At 37.1% G+C, this 27,440-nt stretch overlaps 5 protein-coding genes across 6 annotated transcripts in view; 4 read left to right on the forward strand and 1 right to left on the reverse strand.

The window, feature by feature from the left end:
- The first annotated feature begins 1,652 nt into the window (after positions 1-1,652).
- On the forward strand, positions 1,653-4,702 carry LOC110424335 (alpha-farnesene synthase-like). The gene is made up of 7 exons (XM_021438892.2): positions 1,653-1,887; positions 2,189-2,456; positions 2,554-2,926; positions 3,014-3,232; positions 3,327-3,471; positions 3,590-3,838; positions 3,931-4,702. The coding sequence occupies exons 1-7, from the start codon at positions 1,729-1,731 to the stop codon at positions 4,228-4,230; spliced, it is 1,713 nt and encodes a 570-aa protein (XP_021294567.1). The 5' UTR covers positions 1,653-1,728; the 3' UTR covers positions 4,231-4,702.
- A 720-nt stretch (positions 4,703-5,422) lies between these two features.
- On the forward strand, positions 5,423-9,533 carry LOC110424662 (eukaryotic translation initiation factor-like protein). Of its 2 annotated transcripts, none has more exons than XM_021439280.2 (6): positions 5,423-5,829; positions 6,046-7,054; positions 7,138-7,331; positions 8,385-8,421; positions 8,598-8,656; positions 8,804-9,533. In XM_021439280.2, exons 1-6 carry the CDS (start codon positions 5,729-5,731, stop codon positions 9,279-9,281), a joined length of 1,878 nt encoding a protein of 625 aa, XP_021294955.1. In that variant the 5' UTR covers positions 5,423-5,728; the 3' UTR covers positions 9,282-9,533. The 2 variants fall into 2 exon arrangements, with proteins under 2 accessions (XP_021294955.1, XP_021294954.1); XM_021439279.2 differs by having other exon boundaries at positions 5,427-5,829; positions 6,037-7,054.
- Positions 9,534-10,566: 1,033 nt separating this feature from the next.
- On the forward strand, positions 10,567-13,609 carry LOC110424511 (BTB/POZ domain-containing protein At3g22104-like). The gene is made up of 3 exons (XM_021439096.1): positions 10,567-10,733; positions 11,261-12,364; positions 12,640-13,609. The coding sequence occupies exons 1-3, from the start codon at positions 10,671-10,673 to the stop codon at positions 13,084-13,086; spliced, it is 1,614 nt and encodes a 537-aa protein (XP_021294771.1). The 5' UTR covers positions 10,567-10,670; the 3' UTR covers positions 13,087-13,609.
- Positions 13,610-14,941: 1,332 nt separating this feature from the next.
- On the forward strand, positions 14,942-19,953 carry LOC110424066 (phosphoinositide binding protein). The gene is made up of 3 exons (XM_021438554.1): positions 14,942-15,246; positions 15,566-15,734; positions 16,043-19,953. The coding sequence occupies exons 1-3, from the start codon at positions 15,133-15,135 to the stop codon at positions 19,696-19,698; spliced, it is 3,939 nt and encodes a 1,312-aa protein (XP_021294229.1). The 5' UTR covers positions 14,942-15,132; the 3' UTR covers positions 19,699-19,953.
- A 146-nt stretch (positions 19,954-20,099) lies between these two features.
- Positions 20,100-27,440, reverse strand: part of LOC110424304 ((R)-limonene synthase 1, chloroplastic-like) — a 13,461-nt gene continuing 6,120 nt past the window's right edge. The window contains 8 exon segments of the mRNA XM_089784877.1: positions 20,100-20,616; positions 20,705-20,949; positions 21,080-21,219; positions 21,312-21,529; positions 21,663-21,723; positions 21,726-22,034; positions 22,166-22,432; positions 22,513-22,753. Coding sequence (XP_089641003.1) covers positions 20,319-20,616; positions 20,705-20,949; positions 21,080-21,219; positions 21,312-21,529; positions 21,663-21,723; positions 21,726-22,034; positions 22,166-22,432; positions 22,513-22,753 — 1,779 coding nt within the window. The 3' untranslated portion in view covers positions 20,100-20,318.

Genomic DNA, 27,440 nt, shown 5'->3' on the forward strand with positions numbered 1-27,440 from the left:
TGATCTGCATTTTAGTTAGGACTCTTCAAGGTTCAATGGATGCATTTATGTATCTTCACGCTTTACATACAGAAGAAAACGAAAGGTCAAGGCTCTTCAAGCCACAAGGTCATCCTCTCTTGGTTTAACCAAGATGTTTTTTCCTAGACGCATTCGGGAAGAAGCAGGCTACAAGCTGAGAGGGGAGTGACTAGTGAGGGACCAATCGTTGCTTACCCAGTACTAGTTTTACACGGAGTCCAGTCAGAGTGATTCACGTGGGAGGCGCACTGTAGAATTTACGTCACTGCATGCATCCACCTATCGTTGAATGCTGATGGCTAATATGTGGTTCTGGAATGAATCAGGATTCTGAAACTGGCCATTTGACACCCTGTCAACCAACCACACAAAGGATGTGACAGTTTTGCTCTCATGCGACTATCTTTCGTTTGAGACTTACCGCTAACAAAAATTCAAGGTGAGGAAAGAATACCCTTGATGTATATGGACTAATTTTGTCTAGGGGTCATCTAATATGCTGAATTAATTACTATTTTCTTTGTGCTTCTCTGCTGTATCAGATAAAAAGAAAAAGAAAGTGTAGTGCTTTATCAGGGATTACAGGGGTTCCCATTGATTTGGAATATGGAAGTATGCATAGGAGTAATACAATTGATGAAAGTTTATTTAGTTAACTGCACCCACCAGGGTAATTTCCAACCATGAACACTAGAGCTCAACAATTTCTAAATTCGAGAAAGTTCTACTACTGCTACTTACAACTTATTACTGTGGGTCCTGTAGGGGAAGGATCACTTATTTCAAAAACATCATGAACTTTTGCAGCACAAGGAAATTGTGGGTACTTGGATAGGTTCATTATGTTGAAGGTGCATATATTTTCATTGTAGATGTGGAGCCGGTGTTTGGTTTCCATACGCTTTTTCCTTCTATACTGACCAATAGTCTGTCGAGACTCAAGATGTGGCTTAGAATGTTCAGATTCCAAATTCTTTTACTCCCCAAGTAGCTTTAAGAAGTAAAGGTTAATGTAATGAGAAAGAGTTGGTGTTGACATTGATGCTTGGTGCCTTTGCTGTTAAGAGTGTGTAAACCGTTATTTTGATTAATTTGATTTTGGATATCTAATAATTAAATTAATCAAATTTATATTTAAAAATAATCAAAATTAAATTGAATTATATAAATAATCGAACTAACCGAAATTGAATTAATTCTGTTAGTTCGGTTCGGTTTTCAAAAAATAAACTTGATAAATTTTTTACTTTTTTGTATCTATTTATTTATGTTGTATTTTTTTAATAAATTAATGTTACAAAATATTAAAAATGATAATAAAAAATTATAATAAATAAGATGGATACTCATATAATTAAAGAAGAACTAGAAGAGATTAGGTTTAGGATTTATTTTTCATGCAAAATCTCCATAATATACTCACTTAAGTTTTGGTTAATTCGGTTAGAAATTTTTCTAATCGAAACTGAACCAAATTAATTTTAATAACCGAACTATTTTAACTAATCTATCCAAAGAATAGAATTAACCAAACCAAAAAAGCCGAACTTATTTTGGTTTGGTTCACATTTGCTCATCCATATTAGCTGCCTATAAATAGGGCACAAACTTTGGCCAAATAGGTCATAACTTCCTATTCTATTCTGCAAGCTCATTTTATCAACCCAAAAATCCTCAGCATTTATCCCAACTCACAAAGTGATCGCCATGGATTACAGTACTCACCAATTGCTGGCAGAGCAGCAGGTTCAATATTATCAATTGAAGTCAGAAGCCTTTGATGAGATACAACAACGGCGATCCGCAAATTATAAGCCAAACATTTGGAAATATGATTTTTTACAGTCCCTTCGTAGCAAATATGATGTGAGATTTCCAATTCTAGTCTATCTCTCACTCTATTTCTCTCTTTATTATAAACCATTTCGTCTCGTTTTTGTAGCAGCGCATGTCTATGTCACCTGAACCCCCTCTTCTAAATCATTAAGGAATTACAAGGAACTGTCAAAGCTAACCTATTTTACATGAATGAATTCATAAAAGGCGATGTATGGCCACATTGGACAAGATTGGTCTTTGTGATATCAGAAATATGTATTGTCTTACTTAAAGAACTAAACAAACAAAGCCACGCTATGAATAACTGAAAATTTGAAACCTTTTGCAGGGTGATGAATACAGGAGAAGGGCAGAGAAGTCGAGAGAGAAGGGGAAGGACATGTTTGTCAAAGCAGTGGAAGAATTAGCCAAACTGGAGCTGATTGACATGATCAGAAAACTAGGCCTGGCCGACCTCTTTGCGGAGGAAATGCAGAAGGCTTTACAAGCAGTAGCATCTTCCAAGAACAGCAAAAATAGTGAAGCAGAAGAAGACCTCTACATAACAGCGCTACGCTTCAGAATCCTGAGGCTGCATGGCTACGAGGTTTTACAAGGCATGAATCTAATAACTCTTGTGTATTATTCTCATCCTTTGAAATCCATTTTTCTATGATCTAACTCTCTCAAATCTGTGGTTAATTACGTGTTTAGACGTGTTCAATGCCTTCTTGGATGACAAGGGTAAATTCTCAAAATGCAAATCCACAGAGATCAAAGGACTGCTTGAACTTTTTGAGGCCTCATATCTAGCTTTCGAAGGAGAAAGCATCTTGGATGACGCTAAAACATTCGCAACAGAAACTCTCAGGAATATTTATTCTACTTTGGATAGCGACTTAGCCAAGGAAGTAGCCCATGCTTTGGAGCTTTCGAAACATTGGAGGGTAAAGTGGTTTGATGTCAAATGGCACATCACCATGTACGAGAACAGTAAAAACATAGACGAAACTTTACTTGAATTGGCAAAACTCAATTTTAATACAGTCCAAGCCACGCTTCAGAAAGATCTCAGCGACATTTCTAGGTGACAAACCATGAAATAAACCCCCATACAAACTTTTATGTCAAGTTTACCGTGAAATTAACAAATCAAACGTGTTTGATCTTTCAGGTGGTGGCAGAATCTGGCGCTAATGGAACATTTAGACTTCACAAGGGATCGACTGGCTGAAAGCTTCTTGTGTGCAGTTGGACTTGCTTATGAGCCTGGATATAGTTGTTTCAGAAAATGCCTCACTAAGATCACAACTATGATACTGATAATAGATGATGTTTACGACGTTTATGGTTCCCTGGAAGAGCTAGAGCAATTCACCGACGCCGTTGATAGGTATAGTACATGCATTTTATGTGACTGTGTGCATGCAGGTAGGCATGTAGGCCATGTTAGTAAAAAACATCCTCTAATACGATCTTGAATTCAGTTGGGACACAAGCAAAATTCAGCAACTACCGGAGTCCATGAAGATTTGCTTCCAAGCTCTATATGATATTACTAATGAAATTGCTTATGACATCCAAGAGCACAATGATCGGGATGTCCAAGCATTGCTTCATCTGAGGAAAGCGGTACTAAAAAATGCATTGATTTTCATCCACTATTTTCTGCTTTATCCTTTTTTTTTTAATTAGATCCACCTGGCAACGAATATGTTGTAAAGCAGTGAAAAGTATGTTTCATTTTCAGTGGGCGGGATTCTGTAAAGCGCTATTTGTGGAATCAAAGTGGTACAACGAGGGTTATTGCCCTTCCCTTCAAGAGTATCTGAGCAATGCATTGATTTCATCAGGAGGCACTGTGATTTCTGTCCACTCAATGCTTTCTGTGGAGCATAACATAGCAGACGAAATGGTCAACCTGTTGGGCAAAAATCAAGATCTTGTTCACAATGTATCCATCATAATTCGACTTTGCAACGACTTGGGGACTTCAGCGGTAATTGCCGATTCCTTTACCAAAAGAGAAACAGGAAAAAACCTACCGGAATATAATTCATATTATTCAATGAATGACTTAATTTCCAACAGGCAGAGAACGAGAGAGGCGATGCTCCATCATCAATCCTGTGCTACATGCGAGAAGTGGATGTTTCGGAGGAAGAAGCTCAGGAGCATATCAAGGACACGATAACCAGCACATGGAAGAAAATCAATGGCCAATGCTTGAGCACTCCATCACCTTTGCTGCAATCCTTTGTCAAAGTTACCGCTAATGTTGCGCGCATGGTGCATTGCCTCTACCAATTTGGAGATGGATTTGGCATCCAGGACCTCGAGACCCGAAGGCACATCCTTTCTCTCCTGATCGAGCCTTTCAAGCTTGATTAGCTTGGAGGCTTGATCAGACGTCAAAATCATGCAAATTGAAAAATCTTGCACCAATTAATTAATGAAGAAAGCAGCCTGCAAGGACAAAATAAACTTGAGAAGCCCTGTGCTCCACCAGTCAAAATTAAGATTCCTCGTACTATTTCACAACTTATTTTGGGTGAGGATTGTTGTCCCATCTCTAGCCAAGGCACCACCACAAGGGTTACTGTCTATGTATAGGAATAGGACAATAGTTGCTGGTGATTGTTTAAAACATGGAACAACAAGGTTTTTTCCTTTTTTTTTCTTCTGTCAGTTGCAATCACATTCCTATATATGTTACGTATCTGTTTTTAGTTCTCATTCATGTACTGTCCCGTCAAAAATGGCATAAAAAAAAAGTAAATTAGATTAAATAATATCATCTTGTCTTGTATATAAAATATTTTTATCTTTGTATAAATAAAATACAAATTGATTTTTTGCTTGATATTTGGTCATATCCATATCAAATCTCACACTCTTTAAATAAAAATATCACATACTAATTAATAAGTCAAATATTCGAATGCCGATAATATTTTTAGATGATGATTAAAGTAACTAGTCTTAATAGAAGGAAAAAAAAAACTGAGAGAAGACTGAAAGAAACAAAAGAGTTGAGGATACATTAAAATCTAAAACATACGACCCTAAGCACCTAGTTCAATAACAAAAAAATTAGTTAAGGTAAACTTACTAAGTTAGGTATTAATAAAGCCTAAAATCTTTAATCTCAAGGAACTACACTTGTTTTGTCTGTTGGATTTATATCCTTTATTGTCCCTTCCAACTAGAGTTTTTCCTAGTAATTTACCATCTGCTTCAATGCCCTATTCCTCCTCCATGCCATCTGCCTCTCTCGTCTTGTCTTTTCTTAGCATTTGTCCCCACTACCTCCTCTGCCCTCACTATCATCCATTACCATTCTCGAGCTTACAGCCCATCCATTAGAGCCCAAAATACTTTTGAGCTTGCTAAAGCTCAAGATACGTTTTTAATGGTAGAAAAGCCCAACATTCTTTGGACTTGTAATCTTTGTCATTGAATTTCTCAAAGGCTTGATATCTTTTGGACTGAAAATTCAGCCCTGTTTTGATCCAAATTCTTAAAAGAGAAAGCAAAAGCGGAACTGTACGGCCAAAGAACAGAACCGAGAGAGAGCCATTCATCTTTTAATTCTAGAGAAACAGACGGCACGTGAGTAAAGAGGCAACCCCCTCCCTTCCAGAGCTTCTCCATTCTTCACCTTCTTTTTTTTTTTTTTTTGGCTATATAGACATAGTTCGTTCTTCTTTTACATTCCAGCCTTCAAGAAGTCGGGGTTCCTCTTTTGGTTTTTTTTTCTTCTTTCTATCTCTGTTTATTTTTCCTTTCTAATTTGCCTATACAAATTCTTTAATTCATATATATTTATTGAGAGAGAGAGAAAGTAAGATTTTTTCTTTTTCGGAAGGACAAAGAAACAAGAGGGAAAATGTCAAAGAAGAAAGCTTTCAGTGGCAGCACTATGACTTTGAAAGACTTTCATGGCGGTTCAATCCCAACTGATCTCCCTCTCCCTTCTGCACCTGGCGTGTAAGTTACCCAAATTTCTGTTTCCATTTAATTTGATCCGATTTTCTCTCTTTTTCTTTCTTTTGTTTTTGATGTATATTTTTCTGGGTGTAATCCGAAACTTTAAATTTGGGTCGTTTTATATTAGATCTAAAAGCCAATGGATCTGCGAGTGAAACCCTATTTATTGATATTTTATTTTATTTTTATTGAATTTGATGGGTACAGCATTGTTAGGCCTACGGATCGTTCTGGTTTCGATAGAGCAACATCCTGGGGAAACCCGATAGGCCGGCCTGATCACCGTCCCCGACCCAACTCGTCTCCCGCAACTAGGCATTTGGATGATAAAACCCCATTTCTTACCAATTCAGTGCATATTGGTCGTAATTTTGATGAGGATGAAAGGAAGCCATTGGATGGGGTTTCTGCCCCGCGTAGAACTATTAGTGACGAGAGTTTTCGGGTTCCACCTAGTGGTGTGGAGCTGAAGCCGGAGTCTGCTTATGCGGGGAGGGTGTCGGGTCGACATGGGTCAGCTCCGGTATCTCCATTGTCGAGTGGAGCAGGGAATTCATACTCAAGTAGATTGCCCGAGGCTGCTCATGTTGGTGTGAGTTCTCAGAGTGCAGGGGGGAATCACCGGCCGGCAGCTTCTGGGTCGTACCCTAATGCATGGGCAGCTAGGAAGGAGGTGTCTATGAGTGTTGCTGAGCCTCCACAATCTGCCTGGTCTGAACAAAGTGCTGTCTCAAAGCTGGCTCATGCTAGCGCACTGGAAAAGGTTTCCTCAGGTAGATGGCAGTCTAAGCAGTCTGTTCAATACCAGAAAGATGTTGATGTTAGTAAACATTCAGAAATAGAAAATGGTTTGCAATCCCAGGGGTATGATGATAAGATGTACAGCAGAATGAATGCTATGGGTGGGAGGGAATATTCTGATGCAACATTGGCAAGGCATGTAGAAAGGGGTTTGAATATTGAAGATGGAATTCAGGGTGGTAGAAAGGACTTACCTGACTATGAAAGGAACCAGGCTCCTAATTATTTGGAAGTTAAAGAAAGGAAATCAGTAATTTATGGTGAAGGGATTCAATCAACTCGTTCAGATGGCAAATTTGTTGGTTCTGAATTGCAGTCGTCACCGTCAGTGCCATCGGAGGCATATGAGAGGCCCAAGTTGAAGTTACTTCCCCGGACTAAGCCATTGGATAATCTAGAATCACCTGTTATTGATTCTAAGCAGGTTCTATTTTGATGTTATACTCTTGAAGTTTTCGCTTTCTTTTATTTGGTTCTTCTTTAATTTTGATAATTTTCTTGAAATAGGGGCATCAGTGGCTTAATGAATCTGTTGTTACCCACGTTGAAATTGGTAATGGTTCACATGGAAATGTGAATACATCAAAACCTGGTTTAGCTGGCAGTGAGAGTGGGAACCAGACAGTGGAGCGTCCAAAGCTCAATTTAAAGCCACGTTCTCAGCCCGTTGAACAATTGGAAGGCAACGCTGAGAAGGAAAGGTCAGTATGTGCCTAGACTTTAAATTAATGCTACTTCGTATGAGTGTTTTATAGATGTATATTCCTGTTATACTAAAATCATGGTCAGAGTTTTGAAACTTGAATATTAAGTCTGCCTTATATTATCATCTTTGCTGAGAGGAAATCAATGAGGGTGAGGGACAGAAGTGTTGAGGTATGTAAGCAAAAGATATTATGCATTAGAAATTTGATGTTATCTGTGCTTTCTTGGAAACCTGGTTAATCGATACTAGTTAGGGATAAATTTTTGTGTTTAGGGAATATCTCCGGTCAATTTTATATTTTGATTTTGTGTGTGCTTTTTTGTTTACTTGGCAATTTTCTTTTGGATTCATTACGCCCTTTCCATTATGAATGCTAGTTATGTCTCTATTTCCTTACACATTTGGAAAAAAAAATTGATGAGTTTGAAGGAGGTCAAATTAGGAAAGTTATTTTGAATTTGTTACACTTTCATTGAAAGGAAAAACTTTTGACATAAGAGTGACATGAATTCTTTAATTTCACAAAATCAAAATTTAGATAATGAGTAATTTTTTAATTTAATAGCATCATACGACTAGATAGGGAACTTTGAGTTTAGCCATTAAGTCATGATTTTAGGCATTAGATTAATTGTGAGTCATTGAGTGACATTTAAGCTTCTCATGAAGCTCAATTATTTAAGACAATTTATTGAAGATAGTTAGAAGCAACTAAAGTACAATGGAAAGGTGAAAGAGTGACATCTATGATTTACAGTATAGAATGTGACAATGCAACTTAATAGCTGTTCTTTTAATTTGTTTGTCTGCTATTTGTGAGGTTGCCATGTAGAACTCATCTATCATCTCTTCGATAATAGGTTAGATCTTATGCATCTTGCTTGGCTAGAATGTGAGGTTGCATATAATGGTGCTATGATTATTTGCATGTCCTATCAACATCTACAGTAATCTTGAATGAATGAGGGTGTTTCTTTTTAGTTTATTTTCTGGACAATCATCACGTTAGGTTTATGAGTAACTACTTAGCTAAGTGTTATTGATGCAGAAATGCGTTGTTTGGTGGTGCTCGCCCACGAGAACTGGTGAGTGAATCTCTCCTCCTGCTTATTGGATTTTTTTTAATTATTTTGTTAATTTATCACTCTGTTGTTGATGTCAACATAATATTATTTATTATTATAGCTTCACACTTGTTATTATGGTCTTTTCTTGTGATAATCATAGTAACTGCTGATAGGATTTCTGGTCTGTTTCTCAGGTTCTCAAGGAGAGAGGGATTGATGATAGCAACCAAGAGCCAGGCCAACATCCTGATAGGTGTGTTTCGTACCATTCTAGAACATTTTGCTTCTTTCTTTCCTTTCTTTTTTTCTTTTTGAGGGGGGTGCGGGGGAGGGGGGGTGTTGTGTGGTTCACCAATTGCCTAAACTTATTAGTACTATGTCTCTTTATTGTCACGTGAAGGGTCAAACATAATATTCCACGGACTGAAAAAGTTGCTGATCAGGCAGCTCCTCGCCATGGTGAAAGAGTTGAGAATCCTCCTGTTGATCAAAGAGCTGGAAGAAAATCGGAGAGGAATCATCATGTCGAGAATGAAAGAGTTGATATGCAGAGGAGGAATTGGCGTAATGACAATCGGCGAAATGGCAGGGAAACAGAAAGGCAGCCGCAGCAACAGCAGCAGCAACAGAGGCAGCCTTCACCTGAGACCTGGCGTAAGCCTGCTAATCAGCCTAAACCAGTCTCTCCTGAATCTGCTGGCGTGCGCTATGGAAAAGCAGCATCAGCCGTGGAGCTTGCCCAAGCCTTTTCGAAATCATTCTCAGATCAGAAAACAGATGATCGCTATGCTGGGCAAAGGGGCCTTCCTGGCCCGAACCCAATGCCTTTTTCTCGGCTGATGGGTCCAACTCCAAGGCCCCAGATAAACGGCTACTAAAATTTTGAGAGGCGTATTGCCTTATTCGCGGTGAGAAGATTGTGTTACTGGTAATTGGATTTATGCAGTTGCTGATATAATTGTGCTGTCCTGTCTCATGAGTATCATCACAACTCATGAGTGCATGCACCTGAATTTTTTTTCTTTTTCCATTTAAAAGAATTTTTCAGGAGAACAATTGGCATAGGAAATCAATTGCTATGTCTTCTTTTTTGCGATTCTCAACTTTTACTCGTTTTAACCAAGCTGAAATGGCTTACTTCACTTCCAATAGAATAATTCAAGAAAAGTAGCAGAATACCCAAGAAAAAGGCACTCCCTCCATGTTTTGTGAAACTCCCAAAATGATATAAATTTGGACAACTACCATAAAATCTTGGTCAGCTTCTCTCTCCTTCCATCGTCAGTGGGATCCATCCAGCCTCCCACTAAGGAGATTTTTTTGTTCTCTCTCAGGCTCAATGGAAACTGGCGCCACGAGTAACGGATAAAGGCCATACTCCAACCTTGGTTTGGTCAATAAGAATAATCTGTATGTGAAAAAAAAAAAAAAAGAGAGAGAGAAAAGAAAAAGGGATTAGGCCTCGAAGAACGTGCAGCATAGAATAGGCATTGTTTTCAAGCTCGAGTTCCATGTTTTTTCCCCTTCTACATATGACTTTTGCAATTTAAGTCTTTCAGTTTTTAGTTTGATTGGAGGAAGTCTTCCCTTCTCTTTCTCGGTTTCTAACTTCCTTTTTCCCTTGTGGAGACCAAAATCTGATGTCCAATTTTCCATGTAACTATTGAAACAAAACAATGGACGTTGTCAAAACTTTTTAAACAGATGTTTAGTGGCACAAGTAATTGCATTTAAGTGGTGTGACATGGAATTGTGATGATAATAAAATGATTTGAGACATCTCAAGAATACAACATGCATATTGTTAATCATGGTTGTCGGATTTGATACCGTTTTGCAAGGTTGTCAATTCACAAAACACAAGCGTGTATTTGGTAAGGAAGCCATGGCAATAGCAACAGTCCCCTTTGGTGTTTTTTTAAAAACGCCTCGTTGCTTCTGATTCCCTCCCTGCCTTTCTCTATCTACTCTCTACTAACAAACCTTTGTCCTCTTATGCTGAATTGTCCATTGACCAACCAACAGCGCACCAGCTTCTTCATACAAACAACTTTCTACTGTTGTTTCTTTCCCTTCTCTTCTTTGCGTCACTTCCCTCCTTCCCTCCCTCCCTCCCTCCCCTCACGTCCTTTATTTTTTCCTTTTTTAACTCATCCCAAAAAGTCCATCCCCTTTGTTGAACACCGCACCTTTCTTTTTCTAAGCTCCATTAAACCCTTTTTCTCAGGTTGGGTCTTTCAGTTTTCACTTTTGGTTTATCTGTAACGATGCAAGTCTTCTGTGATCTTCAAGTGGATGTCAACGGTGAAGAGGTTTTCATGGTAGACAAGGTAGTCATGCTAACTTTTTACCATTGAATCCTTCTTGGCAGTAATTACATGCATGGTTTTGATCTTTATTATGTAAGGCCGAATCTTTTACCCCATGTCGTTTTCACTTCCGGTGGCACCTGTTTCAGCCTCTCTATGATCTTTTTCATTCAGTTGTAGTCAATGTGTGGCTACTCCATATGCTCTCTCTTTGATGTGTCTTTTCTCATTCTTCTGGTTTCCACAATCTATTCTTTTCACCAAGGATCTTGGCCCCCTCCAATATATTACAGCAGAAACAGGACCACTCTTCAATTTATTGTTGACAGCAACTTCTCACCACAATTTCCTAAGAAAAGCAAGATTCTTTCATTTTCTTCAGATAGGTTGAATTAGTAATAGTTGATTCATTTATAGCTTCTTGTTAAGTTGGTAACCGCTTGGCTTTTTGATATACAATGAAGTAAATGTCATAAACTGTTTGTTCTTTTCATTGATCCTAGTATGTGCTATAATTCCTCTTCAAATTTTTTTTTCCTTTAATGCAGAGAACTCTTGCATCTTTCTCTGGTAGATTCAGCAAATTATTTGGTAATCTGATGGACGATACCAGGAACCTGAAAGTGGTATTTCATGACTTTCCGGGAGGAGCTGAGGGTTTCGAGCTTGTGGCAAGGTTTTGCTATAACAAGGGAAGAACTGAGATAACTCCGGCCAATGTAGTCCTACTGAATTGCGCTGCGCGATTTATGGAGATGGAGAGTGATGGCCTCAGGCCTAGCTTGTTAAACCAAACAAAAAAGTCTCTAGATGGTATCAGCTTCTGGTCCTGGTCTGAGCTCCTTGTAGCTTTGAAAGAGTGTCAGGATTTACTTTCTGCCTCAAGTTCTTCAATAATACTTGATAAAGTCCTGGATTGTGTTATAGGAAGGCTCGCCTCTCCTATTGTTGCAAGCTCATACACATCTTCCTCAGAGAACTCCAGCTTCAAATGTTCCTGTGATACAAGGAGCAGCTATAGTTGGAGAAACAATTTCTCTCAAGTATCTTGGTGGTTTGAGGATCTTCTGTTTTTGAATATTGATATAATTGACAGGGTAATAAAAATGATGATACGCCAGCATTTCGATCATCCTACAATCAGTAAGTTCCTCTTCTGTTATCAAAGATCGAGATTTCTAAATGCCACCCCAACTCAGAAGTGCAAAATCACAGAGGTCATAATCAAGCTGTTTTCTTTGCTTGATAGGAGCTCCCTTTCTTGCAAGCTTTTATTCGATGTATTTCGAGTGGCTTCAAGCTTGAAAATAAGCAAATATTGCAAATCCATTTTGGAAAACCTTATTGGTTTACAATTGGATCAAGCAACTATAGATTTTCTGCTTCTCCCATCCCCACAAAGGAAAGGTTATAAGTATGATGTGAATCTGGTTCTGAGGCTGGTAAAAGCATTTTGCGATGAAGGAAGAAGTTGTTGCTTATCCCCAGTGCGATTAAGAAAGGTTACTAGCTTAGTTGACTCATACCTTGTGGAAGTGGCAGCAGATTTCCACCTGAACCCTTCAAAGTTTGCAGCACTAGTCATGCTGCTGCCAGATTCTGCAAGAGAATCCCATGATAGGCTTTTTCAAGCTATTGACATTTATCTAGAGGTATTGCTTTGAAACTTACAAAGTATTTACCCCTGTTATAAATGCAACTCTATGTTTCTAGAATTGAAGGACTGTTATAAATATTTACCCCTGTTATAAATGTTTAGGTAAAATCATTTGCATATAGAAATGGAAAGGACAACACTGGTTTGATAGCAAATCCTCTATATGCTAATTTAATCTGTTTGCTCATTAGAATGAGATCAATTATTAGTTATTAGGATCAATGCTGATCCAAACACTCAAATTGCTTGACTGATGAAAATTCTGCACAGGTTCATGGTGGTCTACATGAAGCAGAGAAGATGGGAATCTGTTGTGCACTTAACTATGCAAAGCTCTCAACAGATGCATTGAGACGCTTAGCTCGAAATTCTAAATTTCCATCAAGAATAGCAATACAAGCTTTCATCAATCAGCAGTCCAAGCTTGAAAATTTACTGGAGGGCCAAAAACTTCTTGACACCTTTAGTGGTTCTCTCTCTGCCGAGGAAAGCACCAACGAGAAAGAAAACTCTGATCAAATCCTTCTGTATGCAAAAAGGCTCAACCTTCCCAGGAAAGCTGAGCAACTTGATGTACAGCTGCAAGGAATGCAATGCAGAGTAACAGAACTGGAGAAGTTCTGTGGGATAATGCAGACTCAGATAGGAAATATACCAAGAACAAGATTATCCAGTCTTGGTAATAATGCTAGATTCTTACCAAAACTCTGTTCTTGAAAGATAGTCTTGCCTTCAAAAGTCTTTATAGTTTTTCCCCTACATTGTCTTGGAAAATATTTGTACAGTATGGACCCAAATGCATGTAAATGCAAATTGATTTTGTTTCAAGTTTTGTAAAGAATCATCAGTTGGTAAGTTGTACTTCTTTCTTGAAGAACTGTAGCAGCAATTGTAGGGAACTGGTTTGCATACTGATAGAACCATGTTAGATGGAACGCTGAGGATCTTGACTGCAACTCAACTGTGTTCTTTTTGACATGATCAAACTGAAACACAGCAAGAAGTCAAATGAAAGTTCAGAGTTCCCAACTGATGACCAAGCACGAGTTGTTGAATGTCAATGGAAAAGTACTGAAAAAGCAGTCATTGCTGAACATCTCTAAATGGTCAATCACTTTATCATGAGTTTTCCGTTCAAAGCCTACTGCATCAGGTAGAAAATTGCTGCCAGCTTGTGGCAAAGCAAAGCAGTTTTAGTTGTCCTAGCTATGAGGCTGACTTACCAAGCCCCTCAAACAAAAGTCAGAATAAAGCTGGTATGGCGGCAAGAATTACTGAACTCATCACCTCACGATCATGTCCTCGGAATAAAATGAAAACAAGTTTCGAACATAATTAGAAAAATCGAGACAATGTCTTTCTTAACACAAGAGAGAGAGAAAACTGAAGAAAGTGAATGGATGTTTCTAAGGAATATCCGTGCTGTTAGCCACTCACTGCCAGGCAGCCCGCGAACTATGCGGGGAAGAGCACGCGTGGCTGTGTTGCGGGGCTCACTAACAGTTTAGGAGCCCCAGAAACGTTTGCAAACTACATTTTTAAGGCAAAACTTGTTCATGTAAACAGCACCAGATTGCAGCAGAAGGAGATACAGCATTGCAGAGTACGGGATTTTACCCTTGAAGAGTTCCAAGTTTCAATAACATTGTTGTCTCTTTTCCTTGGGAAATGAGAATTAAATTATGAACTAATGATTAACCATGAATAAGGACATCAAGGGAAGGACAAAGTACACGGTACTCCCAAGAAAAAAAACAAAAAAAAAAGGTGCCATGTTTTCTTTGGGAAGTGCAAAGCAATTTAATGGCCATGGTTTGTTGTGAGCCATTAATGCAAGGGTTAGACCAACATCCTTGAAAGAGCCGGTGCTAACTCTTTCTTTGATGCAATTGTGAACAACTTTGATTGCAGTGATCTTTGTTTTAGTCTACCAATTTGTGGGATGCTGGGATCATTAATGAATGCAAAGTCAAGAACAAGTCTTCTTTTCAAGGCGTTAACATCTTTTCGATTTTTAAAGACTATAGTCAAAGCCTTAATACAAATAACAAAAAAATCTAGGAGGATGGCAAAAAATTAAAAAAATAAATGAAAAATTTGATATTGTGCTTATTACTCATTTTATAATTTTACTTCACGTGTTCAGTCATGTACTATAATTAATAAAATTTTAACTCATAATTCTAAATTTTAAACTATGAATCTTAAATCTTAATAGTAAAAACAAATGATTTAATAATAAAAATGATGTTAAATTAAGAAGTTTACTGAACATAGAATATAAAATTATAAAAAATGCACTGAACGGGAGTATAGGATTTTTGTTCAATTACGCTGGGTTTATGCAATGTGGGCTCATTTGGGCTAATGTAAGAGAAGTACCAAGGCTTTTGTTGGGCTTCATGAGTAGCCCATTTTGGCCTGCTTTAAGACTAATATGTCCTACCCAATTAACGTTTAAGCCCGCGTCGTTGGAACCCTTCGCGCCAAACCGAGAAACGACGCCGTTGTCGGGTCCGTCCGGAGCCGAAGTACCGTCTTCGTCGTCATCAACACTTTTTCTATACAAAAAGTCTACAGACTACAGCCTAAACAACACATCTTTTGCTTCTTCTCTCTGCAATAATCTACCCAAAGATCGAAAGCAAAGGCGAAATACAAATAAAAAGGAAAGAGGGCAAGAGAGATCAGAGGCAGATAGAAGAAAAAGTATTTCCTTTTCTTTGATTTCGATTTCTTTTTGTTTAAGGAAAGACAGGAGATATGTTGGAGAAGATCGGTTTGCCCGCAAAGCCATCGTTGAGAGGAAATAATTGGGTGGATGATGCTTCACATTGCCAAGGATGTTCTTCTCAGTTCACCTTCATCAATCGCAAGGTTTTATTATTTGATCCCTTCATCTTTGAATTGATTCTTGTCTTTTCCTCTCTCTAATCTCAAAACTTGTTATTTTAATGTCTAATTGTATGTGGGTTGGTACTAACTTACTAGAAGTTTTGGGTATCTTAGTTTGTTCTGTAATTTCTGTGATATGGAATCATTATATTGGAATTTGAGATTCTTTGTTGGTTAATGTAATGGATTCTGTATGACAGAAATTTCAAATCCTTCTTTTGAGAAGCAAGATGTATAATTTTTCCCCTTTTTTGCAATGATTGTGCTTAGTTATTGATTTCTTTTTACTCTGGATTATCAGCATCACTGCCGAAGGTGTGGGGGCCTGTTTTGCAATAGTTGCACACAGCAAAGAATGGTCTTGCGTGGACAGGGTGATTCTCCTGTGCGTATTTGTGAACCTTGTAAAAAGCTAGAAGAGGCTGCGCGTTTTGAGTTGCGACATGGATACAAAAGTAGAGCTGGTAGAGGTATCGTTTTGTTACTTGGTTATTACCTGAAGTAGATTCATTTTTTGCTGTAGAGTGTATTTAGTCACTGACAATATTGTCTGTCTTGGTTTTCATTTTGTATACATGGCTTGGTATTAGAAAGCTGAGTACAGTTTTATTAAGTTTCTTTCCTTTTGAAACTAATTTATGATCACATTAAACTAAAATTTACTGATATAGGTTTTGTAGATGGTTCACCTGCTTGTTTGCTCATGTATTTCAACTATCATTATGGAACCCCAGAGCATTGACTTTCAATAATTAAATGTCTTAGCCATTGTTTGCAGGTAGTTTGAAACCGGCTGCAAAAGATGAGGATGACATTTTGAACCAGATTCTAGGTGCTGACAGAAAGGAATCCTCTACGTCAGGAGTAGCTTCCAACAAGGACATGAACCCTAGTGTTCGAAGGGCAGCTAGCAGTTCTTCATATTCAAATGTTCAAGTGGCTCTCAGTCATGATGGGGAAGGAGAAATATGTCGAAGTCAGTCTGTTGATCGGCCTATGCAGAACGATATGGCATCGTCCAGTCCCGAGGAATTGCGCCAGCAAGCATTGGATGAAAAAAGGAAGTATAAAATTCTAAAAGGAGAAGGGAAATCTGAGGAAGCTCTAAGAGCCTTTAAGAGAGGGAAGGAGCTTGAGAGGCAGGCTGAGTCTTTGGAGATATATATAAGAAAAAACCGTAAAAAAGGTTTGCCATCTGGCAACATGTCCGAGATCCAGAATAAAGATGCCCCTAAAGAATCTGGCAGAAAAAATAAGGTCCCTCATCAAGTGGGTAGGGATAAGGATGACCTGGCTGCTGAACTCAGGGAATTGGGGTGGTCTGATATGGATCTACATGACAATGATAAAAAATCCGCAAATATGAGTTTGGAGGGTGAGCTCTCTTCTCTTCTTGGAGAAATTCCTAAGAAGACTAATGCTCATGGCACTGATAAAACCCAGGTTGTTGCCATTAAGAAAAAGGCTCTTATGTTGAAACGTGAAGGGAAGCTTGCAGAAGCAAAGGAAGAACTTAAGAGAGCTAAAGTCTTAGAGAAGCAACTCGAAGAACAAGAAGTCTTGGCTGGAGCTGAAGATTCTGATGATGAGCTATCTGCAATAATCCGTAGTATGGACGATGATAAACAAGATGAAATGTTAATTCAGTATGAGGATACTCACGACTTGGACTTTGATCACCTTGTGGGAACTGCTGATGATCTTGGTATTGATAGTAATTTTGAAGTAACTGATAAGGATATGGAGGATCCAGAAATAGCTGCTTCTCTGAAATCACTAGGTTGGACCGAGGATTCTAACCCCACAGAAGGTCTTGTGGCTCAGACTGCTCCTGTTAATAGGGAGGCACTAGCTAGTAAAATTCTTTCATTAAAAAGAGAAGCTCTTAGTCAAAAGCGGGCAGGTAATGTTGCGGAGGCAATGGCTCAGTTGAAGAAGGCAAAGCTACTTGAGAAGGACCTTGAAAGCTTCGATTGTCAAGCGGAGAACTTGACAGTGAAAACAAATGACCCAACTCCTCACACTTCTGACATATCAGTGAAGTTGGTTAAGTTGGGTGATGAAAATATTAATGTTATTAAAGATGTGGATGTGAAACCTGCACCAAAGAGTAGATTGATGATTCAGAAAGAGCTTCTGGGGTTGAAGAAGAAAGCCCTTGCTTTGAGAAGGGAAGGAAGATTGGATGAAGCAGAGGAAGAATTGAAGAAAGGCAAGATTCTTGAGTGCCAGCTTGAAGAAATGGAGAATACTTCAAACATGAAGGCTGCACAGGTACCTATTGGCGGTAAGGGTAAGGGTTTGACAATTGAGCATCCTTATGTACCAGAAAATCTGCCGGTTGAAGGAGGAGATGTTACAGATCAAGACATGCATGACCCGACATACCTTTCAATCCTAAGGAACTTAGGTTGGAATGACGATGATGAGCATTCAAACTCTTTGCTGAAACATTCTAAGCAAAAAGATTCTGAGAAAATTATTGAATCTTCTTTGACTTCTGCCCCTCCTAAAATCCCAGCTAAGGCGTCAAGAAGAACTAAAGCTGAAATACAGAGGGAGTTACTAGGCTTGAAAAGGAAAGCTCTTTCTCTGAGGCGCCAAGGAAATATTGATGAGGCAGAGGAAGTGCTGGAAACAGCAAAAACATTGGAGGCTGAGATAGCAGAGATGGAGGCACCAAAGAAAGTGGTGGAATCGAACTGGCCAAACGAAAAAGCCATTTTACCTCCCCTTAATGGTGCTGCACAAGAAGCAGATGATGAGAATGTTACAGAGGAGGATATGAATGATCCAGCTCTGCTCTCAGTGCTAAAGAATTTGGGTTGGAAGGATGAAGAGCTTGAACATGTAACAATGCAAGAAAAGTACTCAAAAAGTGGACGTGCGTCTTTACATTCTGGCCATCCATCTCTCACTCAACCCTCTTCAGGCATTTCAGTTTCACTGCCAAGAAGTCAAGGGGAAATCCAAAGAGAACTTCTGGGTTTGAAAAGAAAGGCTCTTGCCCTTAGACGAAATGGGCAAGCTGAAGAGGCTGAGGAGTTGTTGCAAAGGGCAAAGGTACTGGAAGCCGAAATGGCAGGATTGGAAGTTCCAAAAGGTGAGATTGTGCTTGATTCATCCAAGGACAGCACATCTGGGAACTTTGAATCATTTACTAATCAGGGAAGGCAAGGGAATTTAAAAAATGAAATGACAATAAAGGAAGGGCCAGTTGCAGTGGCGGTGGGTCCAAGTGAAACAGTCGTAGGATCATCAATGGGTTTAGGAAGAATGGAGAGCGATACAGGTAATCCTACCTTGAGGAATTCCGAGCTGTTATTTCCTGCAGCCACCAGGCCACTAGAAGACAAGAAATCCTCATTTGAAAAATCAGATCCCTCAGGTGCAATGGGACTTCTAGGTGGTAAGGGAAAAGTTGAAACTGCTAGTTTTGTCCCTCCACCAGACCAGTCTGCAAAAATAGTGGATTTGTTGACTGGCGATGACCTAATTAGTTCTCAGATACCAGCCGAGAAATTGAAAGAGAAAAGCGAGTTTGGTTCCAACTTCTCTTCTCTTGCTAGACCGAATGTTCAGTTGGCTTCCCAAGAAGATCTTAGAACCAAGGATGAAGATACCACTGGAAAAAGCAGAACGGTTAATGGAGAGCTGAAGTCACATGCGTTTGATGTGAGTCCAGTTCAGGGATTTATTTCTCATAACAGCCAAGATTCACTTAAGCAAGCAGTTTGGTCTCACAAGAAGAAGGCACTTGCTTTGAAGAGAGATGGAAAATTGGCAGAAGCTTGGGAAGAGCTTCGGCAGGCAAAGCTGTTGGAGAAGAGTCTGGCAGAAGATAGCGCTCCACCAAAAGGTGGTGCAAGTGGTGCATCAACATCTTCATCCACTGTTCCCTCTGATGCACAAAAGGAGCAGGGTGCATCAAGTTTAGCTCCAAAACCACTGTCGGGGCGTGATCGCTTTAAGTTGCAGCAGGAATCCCTCAGTCATAAGCGCCAGGCTTTGAAGCTGCGAAGAGAAGGTCGGATGCAAGAAGCAGAAGCTGAGTTTGAATTGGCCAAGTCTCTTGAAGCCCAGTTGGAAGAGTTGGCTGGTCATGATTCAACTAAGACTTCTACCATGGGGACAGAACCAGTAGATGTAGTTGTTGAAGATCTTCTCGATCCTCAACTTTTGTCTGCCCTGAAAGCAATTGGTTTGGATGATTTCAGCGTTGTCGCTCGAGGCCCAGAAAGACCAGATCCCGTAAAACCCAATGGTTCCAAAAGTGAAAATGTTGACCAAGAGAGAATCCAATTGGAAGAGCGGATCAAGGCAGAAAAGGTGAAGGCAGTAAACTTGAAAAGGTCGGGCAAACAAGCTGAGGCTTTGGATGCTCTTCGGAGGGCCAAAATGCTAGAGAAAAGGCTCAATTCCTTGTCTTCATAATAATAAATTACATAATATCCCATTTTAAGCTTGGAAAATCTTCAGTGGCTGGATTGAGGTACATAATATTTGAGGGCACCATGTAAAATAACTTAAAGCAAAATAGTTGGAGGATTCATTTCATCTCAAGCATGTATGCTCAGTTCTCCGTCACATATTCTTAGACGGAAAATGTATCTTCATTTATATGTTTCATACCATTTTGTTACAAAAATAACCAATATGTTGATTTATAAATGGTTCTGTTCATTTGTCTCTGTTTCTGTCGAATTTATTCTTGTTATCTCTGTATTCATGAACAGAGATGTAAGGTTTAAAATCTCCAGCAATGCATCAATTATAAAGAAGGATCAGAAGGAATGAATTCTTTTAACTCGACCAATTTGCCCCTGTACGATGATTTTGGTATTAAACGGGCTGAAACTGCTGTGAACCCTGCTTAAGGTAGAAGAAAATCTATACATTTCTGCTATTGTTTCTTACTACGAGAGCCAGGGGACATGTTTGTATCGAACAACTTTCTTTAGAAAACCAGAAGCCTATGCATGAGTCGCCTATGACCCACACCTATATTCTTCTTCACCGCTGCAGCCACATTGAGAGAAGGCAGGTTTTTCTCCCTATAAAGGGATGGGATCAAAAAGCAATGACATTGCATGAACTTTAGTCTTGTGGTTTTGATAACCATGTCCATCTCCATGTTGATAAATACAATGGGCCGTCCTCACAAGATTCAGTATGATTCCAGTGACATTCTGGGATAAGGGAGACACAGCAGCTTGGTGCACGTCTACCATTTTCCATGACTCTCTCATTACATTCCTAATGTGTTCACGGGCAGCTTCCTTGGAGACGCCATTTTCATGCATGTAACATTGGATTGATTTTGCAACATCTCCTCTCTTTAACTCGTCTTGAGTAACAAGTGAACAAGTTGAGCTGTGCATGGTAATCAATCAAAGTTCATCTAATAAAGCTCTTAAAAATTGGTAGCTTTCATACCGATGAAGTTCCTAAATCATCCTGAAGTTGAAAAATCACAGATGACCATTGTAATATATCCGGGTAGCTTTCTAGGAATTCTAATTCCTTCTCGTTTATCTGATTTGTTACAAATAGACTTGCTTGAATTGCTATTAGAAGGCCTGTTATTGATATCCAGGAGTTCTTCATGTACTCTTCCAAAGTTGGTGTATATCCACTGTGGTACCATCTTGCCTCCAACAAGTAGGATCCTAGTAAATCCACCCACTGACGCCATAAGCAGGTCAGAAGAGTTGGTATGGAAATTTGTTGTATTTGAAAACAAATAGAATCACAATGTCTTGAATCTGAATCACAGATGAAATCAGCTGACATTTATCAGAAAGCAGGTACATACCTCCCTTTAAGGATTCAACACAACATCATAGCCATGCTTCTTGAGAATGTCGTAAGCCATCTCATTAACTGAGTTGTAAATGGCAAGGAAGCATATCTTCATGCAGTCCGGGCGTTGTTTCATTGCCTGAGTATCCCACCAGAGACATGTAGAAAAGAGTAGAAGTCAATTAGTCCTCCCTTGGAAAGTAATGAAGCAATAGATCAGATGCCAGAACATTTTCCCACCAACCTCTCAACGGCATCAGTGAAGAGCTCAAGTTCATCCAAGGTACCATAGACGTCATAACTATCATCCATCACTGTGATTAGTGCAATGGCCTTTGTAAGAATTTTCCTGCAGCTTCCAAACTGAAGTTTGAAAGCAATTCCCACTGTCCATAAGAAGGATTCTACCAACCTATTCCTAGCAAAGCTCAATTTCTCTCCTAGACCAGTATTTTTCCACCACCTTTGCAGGCAAATTGATGGACATCAAAACCAATTACACGTTTTATTATGTGGATCTAGATTCACCTTATGTTAAGTTGAGTGCCTTAGATTTTGCAGGAAAAAAAATATATATGTTAAGTCCATCTTTATACCTGGACATATCTTTGAGTTCTTCCAGGTATATTCCTTGTAAAATGTTGAAGTCCAATTTGCAAGCTGTAATACAACGGGATTCAAGTCTTCTATTCTTTCACATACATCAATGAACCACCTTGCTTTTAGCCTTGGCATCCTCCAGTGTAGCGGAAGCTGTAGGGCATGCCTGACTTGGATGGCAAGATTAGGATCCGCATCACCATTGACATATCTGAGATGTTCAGACGTGATATTCCAAGCTGCCTCCATGATGCTCTCTCCTTCAAAACAGTAGTATGAAGCTTCATACAAGCTCAGCATTGCTTTGATATCATCTTTTAGAGGGAGCCTGAAATTGCCTGTCTCATCCCTAAAACTGACAAAAACATCTGCATTCGAGCAGAACCAGTTATTACACACTCCACACATGAATACTATATATTTTTCTTTATAGGAGGTTCTGGCCTTGTATGTGCTCACGGATATGCATTACAAGATAAGTTAACAAAACATCTCATACCTGTAGAAGAATGGTGTCCATTTTCCCTGACGAGCCTAAATTCCAAAGCAGTTGCATATAAGTTGTCTTTGTCCCTCTGATCGTTGCTGTTGTTCTTGTAGATGTTCCCAAGTATGTCGTTAATCTCATCCTCAAAATGATTTGTCACTCCAAACCTCTGCAAGTTGTCTATCAGCTCTAGTTGATCCAATAGCTCTTCTGCATTGTTTAGCATCATCCTCACTTTTCCTTTCAGCTCTTCAATTTGACTCACATAGTCATCTCCTTGCAATTGAAGTTCTTAATCACAGACAAATTTTATGAAGGCTATATATTAACCAAAAAAATGATGACCATGATAACTACCTTATACTTGCTTCTCAGCAACTGCAAAAAATCATCATTCCAAAGGCAAGGCAGGTAGTTTCCTGACCGCCTATTGGCTGCTGAACTCGACAGTTTGAAGCTGGCAACAAATGTGATAGGCCCCTGAACAGTGACATTCTTTCTACCTCTCAGTGACACCACACCAGTGATGCAACTTGACACTTTGTACTTGAGAAAAATGGAGCTGACGCAAGAAGGGAGGACGCCGTTGAATGAAAACTCCTACCTATGGTGACTTAATTAGCACGAAAATACTAGTATATCAATGTTGTTGATTAAGAAAGTACTGCTGAACAGTAATATATATAGAGGACTCTGGGCTGCAAGAAGATTCCAGAATTAGGAATAATATTATAAGACTAACAAGGTCTCTCAGATGTGCCGAGGGCATCTTTTTACTCAAAGCTATGAAACTTATTTGGTCCTTGTGAGTAGATATAGACACGCAATGGTCTGAGTCCAAGTACCATTATCTTAACAATTTGAAAATAATATAAAAATCTGACACATATTTTGATACTGATTGTGACGAATCAGTCCTCAGATTATTGGATTTAGTCTAAATAAGGAGAGAAGCCATACTTGCTATGCTAGGTACATCAGAATGAGGTCTGGTCCTTGCCATTTTCGGAAACTTCAACGATCATCGTTTGGTGTCCTTTTCGTGGCATCTCACTCTCACGTAGTCTCTTTGCTTGGAAACATGGTTAATATTTGTTAATTAGTTAGCTTCTTGTTATTGGAAAGTGAGTCTCCTTACAGCATGAAACCCAAAACGAATATTGCAAGAAAATTTGTGCCAAATTAAGATCCCAAGTCAGTGCGAGTGCATGAATCAGTTTCACTGATTATCTGAAGACGACCCTGTCGTGCAAATTTCTGGGAACCCCAACCACCCTTTTCACATTCCATAACAATAATTAATAATTTCGTATTAATTTTATATAATTTACATAATAACAATTTTAATCATTTAATAACTATCCATCAAAATTTGTGTATAAAATATTATTTTTTATTTAGATGCTCATTCCTTATGGATGGATCTTCTTATATAATCTTATCAGTTAATTATATTTACTTTTTGTATAATTCCTTTTTTTTTAATTCTTGAACAAGAAAAATTAATTATTAGATTTTTTTTAGATGGATTTTAAAATTATTTTGATCGTCGAGAATAATTATATTTTTATCAATTTCAATGAAATTCTGTGATTTATTTTTTGTATTTTTTCAATACTTGTGAATAGTAAACCATAAGAAATTAAAGGGATCCGCCTTTCCTTTACCATACAAAATTTCCTCCTTTCATCTTGATAGAACAAATAGGAGAAAAGGTCCCAGCTATCTCCAAATCGATCAATTTATTTGTATAAAAACAAGTACCCCACGTAGAAATTTATGTGCTACATAGGAATTTATATATATATATATATATGTAGTGTGATATAATTAGTGTTAATTTAACTAGTTTAAAATAAAAAAAAACTCTAAAATCAAAATATTTTGAAATACTAATATTTTATCCTTAAATTATGCCAACAATAAAGTATTTAAATATAAAAATTAGAAGCAAAAAATTTAAAAGTATGACTATATTATAATTTTCACATAGAAGACATTAATTATAATCGTTTCCCATTTATCATTTCTTGCTAAGTGAAAGATAAAAGTTCTAAAATCAAAATGATGTTTGAAAATATTTTATTTACACAAGATAAAATAAATCCAAAAAAAATAAAAAACTCAAATCCTTGAATCATTCAATTCAATTCAAGATCGTAATATCTGAACTGTATACTTTCACTCTAATACAAGGTTGGAATCACATGTAAATTAAAAATGATAAAATATGGAATAAATAATTGAAACTCGTCAACGGTCAAAACTGGAAACAATCCAAATTCAAACCGCCCAGACCCACCCGTGTACCATCTCTAGTCTCACTGCAAAGAAAAATGGAAACCAAGGAGACGGAACAATTGTACGGCCACGTTTTTGTAACATTGCATATGGACATAACCAACCTTGTCACGGCCCATATTTAGGTTACAACAAACGTCACATACCTAAGATATAACCTTACAGGGTTCAAAACAGATTTCTTAACCAACTAATTAAAAGAGTCAAATATATTTATGAAACATAATAATTCTCAACGTTAAGATACTGAGATAAAATCTCGAATAAATAATTTATAGTAGTTAAAAATTCATAACATTTAAATAATCTTAAAATAAACTAACACTATATGTTAGTTTACAAAACATCACTCCTTCAAGTTTTTCGCGTGTTTGATCAAATCATAACTTGAAAAAAAAAGTGAAGAAAGGAGTGAGTCCAACGGCTCAGCAAGTGATTAACATCCCTTCAATCGGATTAAGTATGCACAAAACATTAAGCTAAAAATTTTTATTCCCATATAAATATCAAAAATAGAATTTGAGTAATCTGATTCAAATAATAGGACTATCTTAATTCTAAAATTTTTAAATAACGGATAAAATATGATTTCACAATTATTACAGATTTTAATGGTCTCCCGTTACATACTATAGCCATATTTAATCCCTATGGCATAGGTTATAATCATAACAGAAACCACAATTAACCTTAGTGACATAGGCAATAAAAATCACAATTAACCCTAGTGATATGGGTCATAAGTAAATCAGAAGCAATCATTGATTGCTCTGAACAGATATCATAAGTATCACTACTTACAAGTACCACTACTTTGTAACCGGTAATGCCGTTGGGAGATCGATATCTAATCACATAATATAAGTCGACATGGCCAATGTTTAACCTCTATTGGCAGGATCATATCATAACCATACTAGGATACAAAATAAAATATATTTTTTGATTACTCAAATTCATAAAATGGTAATATTTATTTTCTCAAAACATATCTCATACATATCAAAAACATAATCGTTTCAAACTAAATATTTACAAAGATAGTCATATATGCATATATTGATAAAAATCACATTCCAGAACAAAATCGAAATCATATTCTAAAAATCAGTATAGTTATCATATTTACTTACATATATTAGCATGCTCATCCCGATTTAACAAATCATAGGACAAAATATTATATACAAGTACGAAAATCATATTGAGATAATTTTTAGGGTGTGAAAACACCAAAAGAAAATCCATCACTTACCTGACTTTGTCAATTTCACTTTCAAGCACCAAATCATAAAATCTTCCTAATTGCAAAATATTTCAAGAATTATATATACAAATATCAGAACTAAATTTGCAAACGAATCGTACAAGGTGACTTCCATTGATCATCCTTAGCACTTAAGGTGTATAGCAACCTATTTTGCAATTTAAAAATATTTTCAATTAAATAGGTAATATATTATTATTATTATTATTATTATTATTATTTTATGAGTTAATAAAAATCAAATAAAATTGAAAATTAAACTTAAATCATAAAATTAGTAAAGATTTTAATTTCTGATAGAAAGATAACACTAATTTCATTCATAAAAATCATATTTATAATTTTTCATTAATTTTTGATATTTTAATAAAATCTACTAATTTAAGAAATAAATTTATAAAATATAAAGATATATACTTTTAGATATAAAAATATAGTAGAAATCACATATCCAATATTTATGAAATTTACAACAGAATTTATCACATACTAATTAAAATCAAACTTTTAAAAAAATTAAATTTTTTTTCTATTTTATGAAATTTTCAGAATCTAGATAACTATTTGTCTTGCTTTTAATTTAAGCTCTTATAACTCTTAACCCGAATTATTCTTAGTGATAAAATCAACACCAATTTGAAGTATTTATATCATACTACAACATCAAAATTTGTTTCGATTAAAAAGAATACAAAATTTCCAAGTTTTGAAAGCTAAAATTCTAGAAATCATCACAAAAATATCTAGATTTTTGAGTTTTCAATATCAACAAACCTATTTTGAGGCTTTAATTCTCTTAACACAAGAAGCCCTTAATCGAGCCATTGATGCCAAATTAAACATCTCATTTTATACTACAAAAATCCTAAAAAAAGACAAAATGTTACTGAAATATGAAGTTCCGACGACTCAAATTTAGGTTGTCAAAACTGTTAAAAATCATGTTCCCAATTAACTTTAAAAACTTATATCTTCCAAACCACAAAATTAAAAAATTATTAGAAAGATCTTTTCAAAACTTTTCCATTAATACCCATCATGCCATCGGAAAGTAACTGGAACAATACCATATTTGAATAAAAGTTAAGAAAACACAAATAATTTAAGGTTTTTTAGGTCAAAACCCTGAAAATACAATCCTAAACATATTTTAATTAGTAATTCTTTGAATACTTTTTTTTTCTGTCTTCATCTTCTTTAATGTTAAGCTTTTATAACTGCTTTAAATATGATGAATAAACTAACGTGAATTTTTTATTTTTATTTTTATTTTTAAAAGTGTTGAGATAAAATTGATTATTTTTATTTTAAAATATGATAAGATTAATTGATTATTTTTTTAAAAAATTTGATAAGATACGATTGATTTTTTTTTTAAAGTGATAACCTAATATGATATTAATTAAAATATATTTATTCTATTGTCAAAAAAAAATTATTTTTTATTTTTGTTATGAGGGGTATTACAAACCTTACGTCATATATGTGATGACATGACTGGTCGAGCCTCAACCACCAAAGCTTCGTCTCCTGTCCCACTCTCTCTCCCGTGAAGAATCTCACCCTCTACAAGCAAAACTACATCAACCTCTGGACTCACGTCATCAGGTAGTCTTCCATACAAAACAAATATCTTCAATTATTGATTCAATTATATGGGCATAGTGCATGTGTCACGGGCCACAGTCCAGACCCACCAGGAGGCCCAAGAGGTGACAC

The sequence above is a fragment of the Theobroma umbraticum genome, unplaced genomic scaffold (assembly GCF_002168275.2).
Source record: "Theobroma umbraticum cultivar Fairchild unplaced genomic scaffold, ASM216827v3 scaffold_204.0, whole genome shotgun sequence".
NCBI lineage: Eukaryota > Viridiplantae > Streptophyta > Magnoliopsida > Malvales > Malvaceae > Theobroma > Theobroma umbraticum.